The sequence below is a fragment of the Gorilla gorilla genome, chromosome 19 (assembly GCF_029281585.2).
Source record: "Gorilla gorilla gorilla isolate KB3781 chromosome 19, NHGRI_mGorGor1-v2.1_pri, whole genome shotgun sequence".
In the NCBI taxonomy this organism is placed as follows: domain Eukaryota; kingdom Metazoa; phylum Chordata; class Mammalia; order Primates; family Hominidae; genus Gorilla; species Gorilla gorilla.
This window is the reverse complement of record NC_073243.2, coordinates 56,620,002-56,635,421: the sequence shown is the minus strand read 5'-3', so window position 1 is coordinate 56,635,421 and position 15,420 is coordinate 56,620,002. Positions and strand designations below refer to the sequence as shown.

Genomic DNA, 15,420 nt, shown 5'->3' with positions numbered 1-15,420 from the left:
CAGTTTCAAACTGCTACAAGGAATATGGGAATTTTACTAAATTATTCTTAGTTGATAGGTTGTTTCAAAAGGGACATAGTATTAGTACGTTGGGTCAGTAGTGTTGTTTAGATACTATTTTTCAGTGTAATGTTTTAAAAATCTTCACTGTTTTAAGACTTTTTGAAAAGTGTATTTTGAAGTGTTAAAAACAATATTTACAAGATCTATATGAAGAAAATTAGAAAACTCTGAGGAAGGATATCAAAGAAGATCCTAATGGATACATGGATAGGAAGACGCTAAGCATCATCCATGAACGAAAAATGCATCAGTTAGGCTTCATTAAGATTAAAAGCTTCTGCTCTGTGAAAGACACTCTAAAGAGAATGAAAGGACAAGCCACAGACTAGGAAGATATATTTGCAAAACACATATCTCATAAAGAACTATATCTACAGTTAACAAATAATTCTTAAAACTCAACAATAAGAAAACAAGCAACCCAATTAAAAAGTGGGCAAAAGATCTAAGCAGATAACTCACCAAAGAAGATATACAGATGACTAATAATCATATGAAAATATGTTCAACGTCATATGTCATTCGGGAATTACAAATTAAAACAATGAAATAGTACTACACACCTGTTAGAACGACTGCAATCCAAAATACTGACCACACCAAATGCTGGCAAGGATGAAGAGAGCAAGAAGTCTCATTTACTGTTGGTGACAATGCAAAATGGTACAGCACTTTGGAAGAGAGTCTGGCAGTTTCCTACAAAGCTAAAACATAGTCTTAACGTATGATCAGCAGTTGTGCTCCTGGGTATTTACCCAAACAAGTGGCAAATTTAATGTCCACACAGAAACCTGCACATGAATGTTTTTAGCAAAATAACCCCAATGTTCATCAGTGGATGAAGAAAGAAAGAAAATGTGTATATGTATGGTTTTGAAAGATTTTTTTAAAGAAAAACAGATTATTATGTGAGTTGGGTGATTCTTGCATAGGATTTCCACGGGATTATTAAAACAAAGTAGAACTATCGTCAATTCCACTTACTAGAATCAAATAGACTGTCATCACTAGAAGAAACTTTAGAGCAACAAGTTCCTCATTTTATGTTTTCAAAAAATAAAATATAAAGGCAGAGGAGTTGAGATTTTCTCATCTACAGCAAAAGATGTTTATATAAATAAATATACTGATAAAAATTTATCTCATATTGTTATCAAGCTGTATGTAAAAGACAACACAATAAAAAAGACAAAAATCTCACCAAATTGTTTTACTTAACCAGAGTTAGAAATAAGGTTTATTGATAAAAACCAGGATTAGAAATAAGGTTTATTGATTTTCATTTTCAGGATATCTCTTTTTCTTTCAGAAAACTTATACAGAAAAACAGAATAAATGGCTTGTACACTTATAATTACCTTGACCAGTAATGGTAATTAATAATCACAATCACAACCCTCAGAGTTTATCCTTTGGGCTGAGAATTAAGAATGATACTTTACAAACCTGGAAATTTGAACAGGCCAATTAACAAAACAAATAGATGGACAAAAATAAAGGCAAACCCATGAGGCAAAGAATGTTTTTAAGTTTGTCAAAAATAAATATTAAACAGCAGAGTGAGTAAAATTACCATTTATTTTCTAATGATTACACATTAGTCATTGTTTCTACATGAACACTTACTACTGAGAACACTATTTTACTGGGTACGTTGCCCAGTAAAATATGATTATTAATATTTTGGCTGTTTTTGCTTTTGGCTATTTGAAAAATGCTGCTATGAACATTGGTGTACAAATATTTATTTGAGTCTTCACTTTTAGTTCTTTTAGGTATATACTCAGTAATGGAATTGTTGGATCATAGGATAATTCTGTTTACTTTTTGAGAAAGTGCCATACCATTTTCCATAGTGGTAGTACCATTTTACGTTCCCATAAGGGTACCAATTTCTATACATTTCTGTTAATACTTATTTTCTGTTTTTATATACTAAAATGTTGTAAAAGGGTGTAAAATGCTACCTCATTGTGTTTTGATTTGCATTGCTCTAATTAGTTCTGTTGAGCATCATTTCATGTGCTCATTAGCCATTTGTATATCTTTTTTGGATAAATGTTTATTTAGGTGTTTTCCCCATTTCTAATTGGGTTGTTTTGTTGCTGTTTTAGTTCTTCTTTTAAAATTTAGAAATGACCCCCTACTTACTTGTACGAGTTCTTTTACCTCTTTTAGATGTTGATTCCTTACTGTTCTATTTTGTATTATTTTCTTCTTGTCTGTCTTACACTTCACTTACAGTATGTTTAGTTTTGATGTTTTTGGTTTTATGTAATAGCTTCTGTCATTTTTTCCTTTATGCTTTCTAGGCTTTATATCTTTTTTTCTTAACAAGGTTTTTGTACTCTTAATATTTTCCTTACATCTACCATTTCACTGATGTGACATTCCTTACAGGCTAATCAACAAACAGATATTTACTGTATAATTCATGTGTAGTCTAAAATTTACTATAGATTATACTTTGTAGGTATAATTTTTATTTATTTATTTATTTTATTATTATTTTTTGAGACGGAGTTTCTTTCTTTGTTGCCCAGGCTGGAGTGCAATGGCACGATCTCAGCTCACTGCAACCTCCGCCTCCCGGGTTCAAGTGATTCTCCTATCTCAGCCTCCCGGGTAGCTGGGATTACAGGCATGCACCACCACGCCCAGCTAATTTTGTATTTTTAGTGGAGACTGGGTTTCTCCACGTTGGTCAGGTTGGTCTGGAACTCCTGAACTTAGGTGATCCGCCATCCTCGGCCTCTGAAAGTGCTGGGATTACAGGTGTGAGCCGGCTCGCCCGGCCTATTTTTATTTTTTGTTTATTGATTTTTTGAGACAGCGTCTCACTTTGTTGCCCAGGCTGGAGTGCAGTGGTGTGATCTCGGCTCATTGCAACCTCTGTCTCCAGGTTCAAGAGATTCTCCTGCCTCAACCTCCTGAGTAGCTGGGACTACAGGCATGCCCCACCAAGCCCAGCTAATTTTTGTATTTGTAGTAGAGGTGGGGTTTTGTCATGTTGGCCAGGCTGGTCTCGAACTCCTGACCTCAGGTGATCCACCCACCTCAGCTTCCCGAAGTGCTGGGATTACAGGCGTGAGCCACTGCGCCCAGCCCGGTAGGTATAATTTATTAAATGCTGTGTTCATAATTGACTGTGGACCTTCGTTGCTACCTTAACTGTCCAGAATTGGAGAAAAACTTTTCTCCACATCTGATATTTGAGTCCTTTAATAATTGTTTTCTGCTTAGAGGGTAGTTACTTATCACATGATATAACTTACACAAGCACACGTTTTAATTTAGGCAAATTTTTCTGAAATAATTATTGTTTTACATAAAAATTAAAATCACTCTTTGCAATCTAACCTATCTTAAATTTTTTTACAAAAAATTTTTATTGTAACTTTATGGTAGGATTGTTTTACTTAACATTTTTGTCCTTTTTATTGTATTATCTTTTACATACAGCTTGATATAAATTTTTATCAGTGCGTTTGTTTATAATAATTTTTTTTTTTTTTTTTTTTTTGAGACGGAGTCTCGCTCTGTCGCCCAGGTTGGAGTGCAGTGGCGCGATCTCAGCTCACTGCAAGCTCCGCCTCCCAGGTTCACGCCATTCTCCTGCCTCAGCCTCCGAGTAGCTGCGACTACAGGGGCCTGCCGCCACGCCCGGCTAATTTTTTGTATTTTTAGTAGAGACGGGGTTTCACCGTGTTAGCCAGGATGGTATCCATCACCTGACCTTGTGATCCGCCCGCCTCAGCCTCCCAAAGTGCTGGGATTATAGGCATGAGCCACCGCGCCCGGCCACACATGTTTACAAAAGATGTTATATAACTTTATTATTACAATTAGTTGGAGGTTAACCTAAAATTATTAAAATAAACCTATCCTTAAAGTAAATTATATATGGTTTTATAAATTAAGAACTTTACTTTGGATTACAACTAATATATACTAAGATTTTCTTAAACAATTAGGACATAATCGTTTTAAGTTAAATCCCCTTTGTAGTAAAAAATTGCACAAAATGGGTGCAGAGTTTTAATCTACCTAATAATTTGCACTGTTTTCATCTAACAGGCCTCTTCATTTGAGAAAATACAGTGTAGCTTTTCACGGTTTTAGTTATCCACGGTCAGCTGTGGTCCAAAAATATGCAGTGGAAAATTCCCAAAACAAACAATTTATGAATTTAATATTTGCTCCATTCTGAGTAGTGTGATGAAATCTCATGCCATCCAGCTCTGTCTCACCCAGGATGTGAATCATCCCTGTGTCTAGTGTATCCAGGTTGTATAGGATACCTGCCTGTGTTAGTCAGAACTTAGTAGCCATCTTGGTGATAAGATTGACCGTCTCAGTATTGCAGTGCTTGTGTTCAAGTAACCTTTATTTTACTTAATTGATCTGTTTTATTATTAGTTATTGTTAATTTATTACTGCCTAATTTGTAAAGTAAACTTTATCATAGGTATGTATGTATTAGAAAAAACAGTGTATGTAGGGTTCAGTTCTATTAACAGTTTTAGGCATCCACTGGGCGTCTTAAAATGTATCGTACAAGGATGAGGGGGAACTACTTACTGCATTTAGAAAATGTGATAACATTTTCTGATATTTCAGATTCTCATGAGTTCACTTATCATTACCCAATGTTTTTCTTGTAATATGTGGATTTGTTTAAAAGTATTTAAATTTTTTTATTGCCATGTTACTGACCTTAATGATTTCCAAAATAAAATAGGTATTAAGAGTTGCTTAATTATACTTCTTTAATATAACAACCAGGACATGTATTTTAACTTTGTGTAAATCATCTAGAGTTATTTCCATGTTAGTACATTTTGTGTAGGTATATTTCTGAGTGGGGCATTTACAGTGATAAAGAATTACATAATACCTTAAATTTGGGAAATAATTGACAGATATTTTAAAGTATATTCATAAAGCAGTAAAACCTCTTGTATTATGTTATCTTTAAATTATAATTAAGGTTTTCTATACGGCTGTGTACACATTATCAAAATTGAACTTTTAGCACAAAAAGTTCAACTATTTGTATCAGTTATTTTTGTCAATTATTGGTTATTATGTTGCATTAAAACTATGGTAGTGAATATATTGTATTAAAAAAAAAGAAAGGACCAAATGCCATATATTTGGGGTGGAAATTTGAGCCACAGTTGTATATACTTACTTTTGCAATAGAAATCTATGTCAGATAGCCTAATAGTTTGGAAAACTCTTAAGATGCTAAAATGTCACAGCACAGTCAGGGATATGTATGACATTCGGTGGTATAAACAACAATGTGTACATGAAACGTCCGTTAACGTTAAGTAATTGGAGTGAGAGTAGGAAAATGCTAATATAAAGGGGCTAGGTTCTCTGCCCATTTTACGTCTAACTTAATATTTTCATTTTAACTAATTTTATTTCTCCCATTTTGTGAATGGGCTACAGGACTAAACTAATAACATTAGTTATACAAATCATTCCTATGTAAAATACTTTTGGTGTGAAATTAGAGTGAATAAACTTTTTATTATGATTGGGATTTTTTTCTTTTCGTTTCTGATGCCATCCATTTAAGAATCAGTGTTCCAGAACAATTGGTATAGCTTTGCATGTTTCTGGCTGGTCGTGACAAATCAGCCACTGTACACTCATAGACAGCAGTACAGTACTTGTCACTGGTGGCCTTTCTGTGACAGAGAGCCTGAAGACTGACGTAAAGCGCAGCCTGTTGTGAACTGTCAAGTGAGTCTGCCAAAAACTCAGCAGACAGAACTAATTGCAGAGAAAAAGGACTTTTGTGCCCTCTTCTCTTTCTTTCCTTTCCTTTTTTTTTTTTAATAAGACAGATATTGTTAAAGTAGCTTGTTTATGTAAGATTTGTCTGTCTCTCCTCTCATTGCCTGGATCCTTTTTTAACTTAAAGTCTTGCACTGCAGGTCGTTGAGGACTTCCACATGGAGATTGGCACAGGACCAGACTCAAGACACACAACTCATAACAGTTGATGAAAAATTGGTGAGGATTTTCTACTACACACTGCTATGGTTCTGCCTTCAGGGTTATTTTTGTACTATAGATATTCAGTATGGTGTTCCAAGTTTTCAGGAAAGTGATTTGAATTTGAATTTCTAGATTATACCTAAATTTTAAGAAGAAATATTTGTCATCAAAAGATAATTTATATTAAGCATTATAAACAAATACAAAACCATATGCAAATATTAATAAAATTATGAAAGGTTTTCATTTTTGTGGTGTTTATAACTAGCAGAACATTCATTACTTTTTGTAATGAATGTTTTGCTTTTTATTTTCTCAGTTACACTCCTATTTAAGTTGTGAGATACTTGCTAGTACTGTCTAAAACTAAGTATATTAGGTTTTCTTGGAAGCATGCAACATTTATTATCACTATATGTATATATGTATATGCATACAAACACATACACACACATTTTATTTCTTCATATGTATGAGATTACAACTAGCAAGACTCGCAACAAATGAGTAATAATGTTTTGTGAATCAGTAACAAACAGAATTTTGGCAGCCATCACTTATAAAATTTTTTAGAGTGTGGTCTGTTACTTTACATGCAACTTGATATTTATGCTTCAATAGCATACATTTTGTAATGTTTCCAAAACTTCTGATAGAAATGAGTAATTGTATATGTGTGCTTTTCATTTTATATCTGGTTTACCATTATCAGTGTTTCTTAACTACCCCCTTTATTATTGTACAGTATTTTATCACTCAGCTTTGAGCCTGTAAGCCTAATCTAAGTAATAGGTCACACTTAAATTTCTATTTGCACCATTAAAGATACAGACAAATAAATGTGTAAGTAAATAGAGACAGTTTGGAAAATTCACATCTTGTGCTGACTGGTTTTATTTTAAAATTATCTCTTCGGTTTACCTACTGACATTGTCATCATCCTGATCTAGGTTACATCATCTTTCACCTAGATTTCTACAGTAGTCTTTGACCTGATCTCCTTAGACTCTTCAATCCTAATCTGATTAATTTTCCTTAGGATGGCCAAAATAGTCTTTGAAATGCTGGTATTGTCACCCTCTTTTCGTCCTTTGGTGCTTCCTCTTGCCCTTAGAGTAAACACTAAAATCCTAACATGGTCTTTGATGTCTTGCCTGATTTAGCTCCTGCCTTCCTCTCTAGGTTTGTCTTGTACCACTGTGTTTTACATTCTGTGGTCTAGCCACACCAAGCCTGGAACTTGCTACTCTTTTTCCTGCTTCAAGGCATTTGGAGTTCCCGTTCACTCTACCTGGATGCATTTTAACTAATCCCGAGGTCTTCATCCAGTCACCATCTACCTATTCTTCAAATGTTAATCAAACACCACTTGCTTAGTCAAGTATAAAAGAAATGAGGGGCAGGGCATGGTGGCTCACGCCTGTAATCCCAGCACTTTGGGAGGCTGAGGTGGGTGGATCACGAGGTCAGGAGTTCGTGACCAGCCTGACCAACATGGTGATACCCTGTCTCTACTAAAAATACAAAAAATTAGCTGGGCGTGGTGGCGGGTGCCTGTAATCTCAGCTACTCAGGAGGCTGAGGCAGGAGAATCACTTGAACCTGGGAGGTGGAGGTTGCAGGGAGCCGAGATCACGCCATTGCACTCCAGCCTGGGCAACAAGAGTGAAACTCAGTCTGAAAAACAAAACAAAAGAAATGAGGCAGTTATGTGTGTATGAGGTGAGGATGATTTTCACATCCCGTGTGTTCATTAATGAGAGCACTATTATTTTAATTTTTCCTATGAGCATCTTTTTTAACTCTCAGGAGGTTGCCTTTTCTATAAAGTTTTCAAATTTTAGAGTTCACTAATAACTGTTCTAAGTTCTCTTCTTTCTAGTTTGAAGAATGAGTGAGTCAGTCAGTAATACATTGCCCTAAACAGAGTGCTATGAAGCATACCAGAGAGGTAGACAGACTGGATTGGTTTGGTATTTTTAATTATATGTCATAAAATCGGTTGCATACTGTTGAATTTTCTTGCCCTACATAGATTTTCCCCAGCTTTGTTATACCTTTCTTGAAGTAATAGTTGTCCCTCAGTACCTGTAAGGGGATTGGTTCTAGGACTCCCCTCAAGTACCAAAATCCATGGATGCTTAAGACCTGTGTTAGACTGTTCTCATATTGTTATAAAGAAATACCTGAGGCGGGACGCAGTGGCTCGTGCCTGTAATCCCAGCACTTTGGGAGGCTGAGGCGGGCGGATCACAAGGTCAGGAGATCGAGACCATCCTGGCTAACATGGTGAAACCTCATCTCTACTAAAAATACAAAAAATTTGCTGGGCGTGGCGGTGTGTGCCTGTAGTCCCAGCTGCTGGGGAGGCTGAGGCAGGAGAATGGCGTGAACTTGGGAGGCAGAGCTTGCAGTGAGCCAAGATCGCGCCACTGTACTCCGGCCTGGGCGACAGAGTGAGACTCCGTCTCAAAAAAAAAAAAAAAATTAGCCGGGCATGGTGGTGGGCGCCTGTAGTCCCAGCTACTCAGGAGGCTGAGGCAGGAGAATGGCGTGAACCTGGGAGGTGGAGCTTGCAGTGAGTGGAGATGGCGCCACTGCACTCCAGCCTAGGTGACAGAGCGAGACTCTGTCTCAAAAAACAAAACAAAACAAAACCTGAGACTGGGTAATTTATAAAGAAAAGAAGTTTAATTGGCTCATGGTCCTGCAGGCTGCACAAGCATGGCACCAACATTGCTCGGCTTGTGAGGAGGCCTTAGGGGACCTTTTACTCATGGTGGAAGGTGAAGTGGGAGCAGGCACACCATATGACAAAAGCAGGTGCAGGGGACAGGGTGGTGCCATACACTTTCTGTCACCCAGGCTGGAGTGCAGTGGCGCGATCTTGGCTCACTGCTACCTCCACCTCCCAGTTCAAGTGATTCTTGTGCCTCAGCCTCCTGAGTAGCTAGGATTACAGGTGCCCGCCACCACGCCTGGCTAGTTTTTGTACTTTTAGTAGAGACGGTTTCACCCTGTTGGCCAGGCTGGCCTCAAACTCCTGACCTCAGGTAATCCACCTGCCTCGGCCTCCCGAAGTGCTGGGATTACAGGCATGAGTCACCGTGCCCACTGTCATACACTTTTAAATAACCAGATCCCATAAGAACTGACTATCACTAAGACAGCACTAAGCTCTGCATGAGAGATCTGCCTCCATAACCTAATCACCTCACATCCGTCCCCACTTTCAACATTGAGGATTACATTTCAACCTGAGAGTTCGGCAGGGACAAATATGCAAACTGTATCAAGTCTTATATCAAATGGCGTAGTATTTGCATATAACCTATGCATATTCTCTCATATACTTTAAATCATCTCTAGATTACTTACAATACCTAATACAGTGTAACTGTTATACAGTACTGTTTAGAGAATAATGACAAGAAAAAAGGAGGTATACGTTCAGTACAAATACAACCATACTTTTTCTTTTTTCAAATATTTTTTACCTGCAGTTGGTTTAATCCATGATACAGAAGGCACAGATATGGAGGCCTGACTGTGGATCAGACCAGAATGTCACTATGGTTTTCGAGCTGAAATTAATTGGTTATTATCTTTGGTACATGGCAGACATTTTCTTGAAAATGAACCTGTCACTTCAAGGAAATGTTGCCCATGATACACTTCAAGCGCAGTGAGTTTTTCAACCCTTGTGCCCATTTCTCCTTCCCAGAACGGTCTTTAAATACTAGAAAGATGTCAAGCTCAATCACATCCATGGCAGAATTAAGTTCTATAAAAATTCTAACATTGTGTACTATGCTCAGTACTTGGTTGATGGGATTTATCTGCCACAAATCTCAGCATCACAAAATATACCCAGGTAACAAACATGCACATGTACCTCTTGAATCTAAAATTAAAAATTGAAATTCTATAAAAAAAAAGAAAAAAAAGACTGTACTAGTGGGATTGGTAATGACACTAACAGATGTGATTTTTGATACTGTGTAATGCAATATATTAACGTTTGGAATATCTATATAGCTCTATGAACTAGTATTTTTCGTATGACCAGTACATGATATAAAATCATGCATGGGTAAAAGTTTTCTTTAAAGTACAAAATAAAACAATGGATTTTAAGTAATCAAGTATGAAAATATTAAGGCTATGAATATTTTGCTCCTTTTTCTAACTACATATCTGTATGATAATGAGTTTTCTTCATATATTGCAATAAAAACAATCCACCAAAACAGTTTGAATGCAAGAACAGATGTTAGAATTCAGCTGTCCTCCATTAAGCTAGATAGTAGATTTTCAAACGAGTGCCAGAATGCAAATGAGTGCCACTCTTCTCACTTTTCAGTTTTCAAAAATAGAGTTTTTTTAAATTAAAATATTTATATTATTACATAACTGGCTTATTTTAAATTAAATTTATATTTTTTCTTCATTTTAATTTATTATGTGATAGATATTTATGGATATACAGGCATACTTTGAAGATATTGCTGGTTTGGTTCCAGACCACCACAGTTAAGCAAATACCACAATAAAGTGAGTCATGAAATTTTGTTTTGGCTTCCCAGTGCATATAAAAGTTACGTTTCTACCACACTGAGGTCTGCTAAGTGTGCATTAGCATTATGTCTAAAAAATAATGTACATACCTTAATTTTAAAACACTTTATTGCTCAAAAATGCTAACGATCAGCTGAGCCTTTAGGGAATCGTAATCATTTGACTGGTGGAAGGTCTTGCCTCCATGGTGGTGGTTGCTGAGGGTTGGGGTGGCTGTGGTAATTTCTTAAAATAAGACAACAGTGAACTCTGACACACTGATTGACCCTTCCTTTCATGAAAAATTTCTCTGTAGCATGTGACCCTGTTTGATATCATTTTACTCACAGTGGAACTTCTTTCAAAATTGGAATCAAGCCTCTTAAACCCCACTGCTGCTTTATCAACTAAGTTTATGGAATAATCTAAATCCTTTGTTGTCATTTCAACAACGTTCACAGTCTTTATCAGGAGTAGATTCTATCTCAAGAAACGACTTAGCTCATGCATGAGAAGCAACTTCTGATTTGTTCCAGTTTAATCATGAGATTGTAGCAATTTAATCACTTCTTTAGGCTCCACCCACCACATCTGCAGTGACTTCCTCCACTAAAGTCTTAGACCCTTCAAAGTCATTCATGAGGGTTGGATTCAACTTCTTTCTTTTTTGTTTTTGTTTTCCCATATTAAATCAATATTTATTTCAGGACATGCCATGTCAAAATAAAACAAAGATTCAACTCTTGCCTTTAACAATTGTATTGTATTATAAAAGCACTTTACAACTCCATCCCATGTTTAAGTATAAGTTACTGGCATGTGGGCTAATGATTATCTGTAAGCATTTCTCTATTCAGATCCATAATCCAGGTGCTCTCTGAATATTACAAGGTGACAATAAGTGGGAAGTGGAGGAGGAAGAGGAAAGAGAGGGGACTAAGGTTCTCCCAGTTTAAGGTTTTGGACTCAGCTCCTTTCAAACGCGTGCTAATGTTGCTATTTTCATCTCCTATGAGTCACAAATGTTCTTAGTGGCATCTTGAATGGGGAATCCTTTCCGGAAGGTTTTCAGTTTACTTTGTTCAGATCCATCAGAGGAATCACTCTCTATGGTAGCTATAGCTTTATGAAATGTGTTTCCTAAAAGACTCAAAAGTCAAAATTACTCCTTGGTCCACGGGCTGCAGAGTGGATGTTGTGTTAGCAGGCATGAAAGCGACACCCTTGTACATCTCCATCTTGGGTGACCAGGTGCATGGTCAGTGAGCAGTAATATTTTGAAAATAATCTTTTTTTCTGAGCATAGATATTGACACTGGGCATAAAATATTTAGTAAACCATGCTGTAAACAACTGTGTTGCCATCCAGGCTTTGTTATTCATTTATAGAGCAGAGGCAGAAGAGATTTAGCATAATTCTTAAGGGCCCTAGGGTTTTCAGAATGGTCAGTGAGCACCGGAATTGCATTAGCCTCTAAGAGTCAGCCTGTCCTTTGAAGCTTTGAAGCCAGGCATTGACTTCTCTCTAGCTATGAAAGTCCTAGCTGGCATCTTCTTCTGATATAAGGCTGTACATTGAAAATCTATTGTTTAGTATAGCCACCTGTATCAGTTATCTTATCTAGATCTTCTGGATCACTTGCTGTGGCTTCTCTGTCAGCACTTGCGCCTTCACCTTGCACTTTTATGTTATATAGATGGCTTTCTTCCTTAGACCTCATGAGCCAACCTCTGCTTTCCTCCCCTCTCAGTCTTCATAGAATTGAAGAGACTTAGGGCCTCCTGGTTCTAGATTAGACTTTGAATTAAGGGAATGTTGTAGCTGGTTTGATCTTCTATCCACTGAAACTTTCTCCAGTTAGCAATAAGGCTGTCTCTTTAGCCTTCTTATCATTCATGTGTTCACTGGAATAGCATTTTTAATTTTCCTCAATAACTTTTCCTTTGCATTCACAACTTGGCTGTTTGGTGCAAGAGGCCTGGCTTTTGGTCTGTCTAGGTTTTTGACATGCCTTCTTCACCTAGCTTAATCATTTCTAAATTTTTACTTAAAGTGAGAGACATGAGACTCTTCCTTTCACTTGAACTCTTATTATTGGGTTATCAACTGGCCTAATTTCAATATTGTTGTCTCAGTGAATAGAGAGGCCCAAGGAAAGGGTGAGGTACGAGGAAATGGCTTGTCAGTGGAGGACACACACAACCTTTATTAGTTTAGTTTGCTATCTAATATGGACGCAGTTTGTGGCACCCCAAAACAATTACAATAGTAACATCAAAGATCACTGATCACAGAGCACCACAACACATATAATGCAAAAGTTTGAAATATTGGGAGAATTGTCAAAATGTGACACAAAGACTTGAAATGAGCACACACCAGTAGACCTCAACAGAGGGTTGCCAGAATCCTTAAATTTGAAAAAACAAAAACACAAAAAAAACAAAAAAAAGAAGCACCATTAATCTGTGAAGCACAGTAAAGCAAAGTTCATAAAATGAGGTATGCCTGTATCTTTTATAAACAAAACCTTGGAGTCCCAGTAGTTTTTAACAGTATAAAGGAATCTCAACATCAAAAAGCTTGCAAATCATTCTCCTAAGTCTTCTCTTTTCTGGGTTAAACATCGCCAGGGCTTTGATTTATTTCATATGAGTTCCAGTTAATTAATCATCTTGATTGCCATCCAGTTTGAAACTCTTTTAAAATGTTTTTGCCAGAATTTTTCATACTACAGATGTGGTGCAGGTTGTGGTGGGGATTATTGCCTTTATTCCTTTTAATCATCGCAGTTCTAGTAAGACAACTTTAAATTTAGGTTGTCATACTTCGTATGTGGATTTCATGGAGAGCTAAAACCTCAGATTCTCTCTTTTGTGTGCTGTTATCAAGTCGTGTTTCTTTTCATCCATCTTTAGTATATGATCATTATTTTTAACATATTCACAGAGTCACTCATAGGACATCTTACCCAGTAAAGCTTATTTTATTTTTTTACTGTTACATTTTAGAATTTTCTATACAGTATACAATAAATTACAAGAATTTTCATAGTACTTTGTGGATATCAGTGCTAATACAAGTACAAAGAAAAACTTGTGTTTTTTTTTTTTTTTCTGGGCATCAATTATGTATCAACAACATGTATCTTTATCTTTTTTTAGGCATAAAATGTAGAAAGGAAAAGTCTACTTAGCATTTTCTAGTGCAAGAATCTATTCTTTCATTTTGGAACTATATACATTGTTAACATTGTTGAGTACAAATCTTCAGATAATAAAATTGTGGCAAATCCTGGATTATTGTTAATAAAGAATATGGCATCAGAGTACTTTCTGTGTTTCTAATTAGTCAATTTTAGTTTGTTGTGTATAAACTGCTAACTAATCTTTTTACCCTTGAAACTAACAAGAATGTAAATATCAAAAGAGTAGATGACAGCATCTGAAAATAATCCTGTAAGCTTATGTTTAGAAGCACAATGCTTAAAAAAAAAAACTTTTTGTGGACTGTACCATTATTTCCTAATATATGATACTTCCTACAGATACTAAGGAGATCTTATAAATGGTTGTTTGCTTGGCCCTTGGTTTTTGTTGCAGGAGGAGCTGTGCCATGAGGTTAGGTGAAGAATGTCTTTGCCTTTGTGCTTTATTATGAGGGTAACTTTTTTTTCTTTATGCCTCCCTCCACCTCAGTCTCCTTTCAGGACATTTGATGAATACGCAAGTCCAATGAACATGTTGTCTTTTTTATATTCACTTCAGCTATACAAAAGAGAGAAGTTAAATTTGCAATGCTCTTTAAAGATTTTGAGTAGGTACTCCCCTAAAAAACAACCAAAATATAAATTAGTCCTACATAGGTATACCTTCAATTTGCTTTCTGATCATTTTTTTAGCCCATTTTTTACACACTGATTCCTATAACTGTTTAGTACAGTTAAAATATTACTAAGAAAATAGAAAAATACCCTCAGAAAATATAGTAGTTTCAATTTATTAGTAAAAATGACACAAAATAAGCTTTAATAGTTTAGACATTACATATATTGTTTTTATATAAATTATGTTGGCTGCTATCTTTCCTTCATTCTTTGTTTATTTATTAAATAAATACTTACATATGCCAGGCACTATGCTTCAGTGTTGTATTGACACTTTACATTGTTTTCATTTATATGCTAAGTTATTTTGTTTAAAAACTATTAAGCACCACCTGTTTTAACTTTTACAAAGGTAGTATAGTTAGTTAGATATGCATCCTCAATTTAAATGTATGTGAAAAAGGAAACTTTTTATTTAGCAATCTCTAAAACTTAAATCTTTTGGGAGTGTGTGGAGTGAGGAAGGACATCTATTATTTCAAAACTTTTTTGAGAAATTATAGCACAATGCTATTAATGTAAAATCCTAATAGTTTTGACATTTTTAGCACTCTAATAATATCTTTATTTAAAAATCAGGTGTGCCTGTAAAACAAATGTTGTCAGTATTCTGAATGTTGCCAATTGGTTGTATTTTGCTACTTGAAAATTTCTTCCAAATAGCAATTAAACAGCACTTAAGCTTTGGTACTTGCTGAGGCTTGCAATAAATAAATCGCTGTTTGATTAATTAGCACACGGTACTGGTAGCATGCTCAGCCGATGAGGTTTTAATATTGCTGTGTTAGAATGTCTGTAAGCAGCAGCAAGTTATTTAATACAATTTTTTTGTCAATTTGTAATAGTTAAAAAAATTTTATTACTCGAACTTATTCTAAGAAGTTTGTAAAATTGAATG

The 15,420-nt window shown here is 35.8% G+C and overlaps 1 protein-coding gene across 3 annotated transcripts in view; it reads left to right on the top strand.

The window, feature by feature from the left end:
• Positions 1-15,420, top strand: part of NDUFS4 (NADH:ubiquinone oxidoreductase subunit S4) — a 121,140-nt gene that overhangs the window by 35,220 nt on the left and 70,500 nt on the right. For all 3 annotated transcript variants that reach the window (XM_019012891.2, NM_001279722.1, XM_055366825.1), the window contains exon 2: positions 6,015-6,093. In XM_019012891.2, the coding sequence (XP_018868436.1) occupies positions 6,015-6,093 (79 nt within the window). The remainder of the gene's footprint in view (positions 1-6,014; positions 6,094-15,420) is intronic.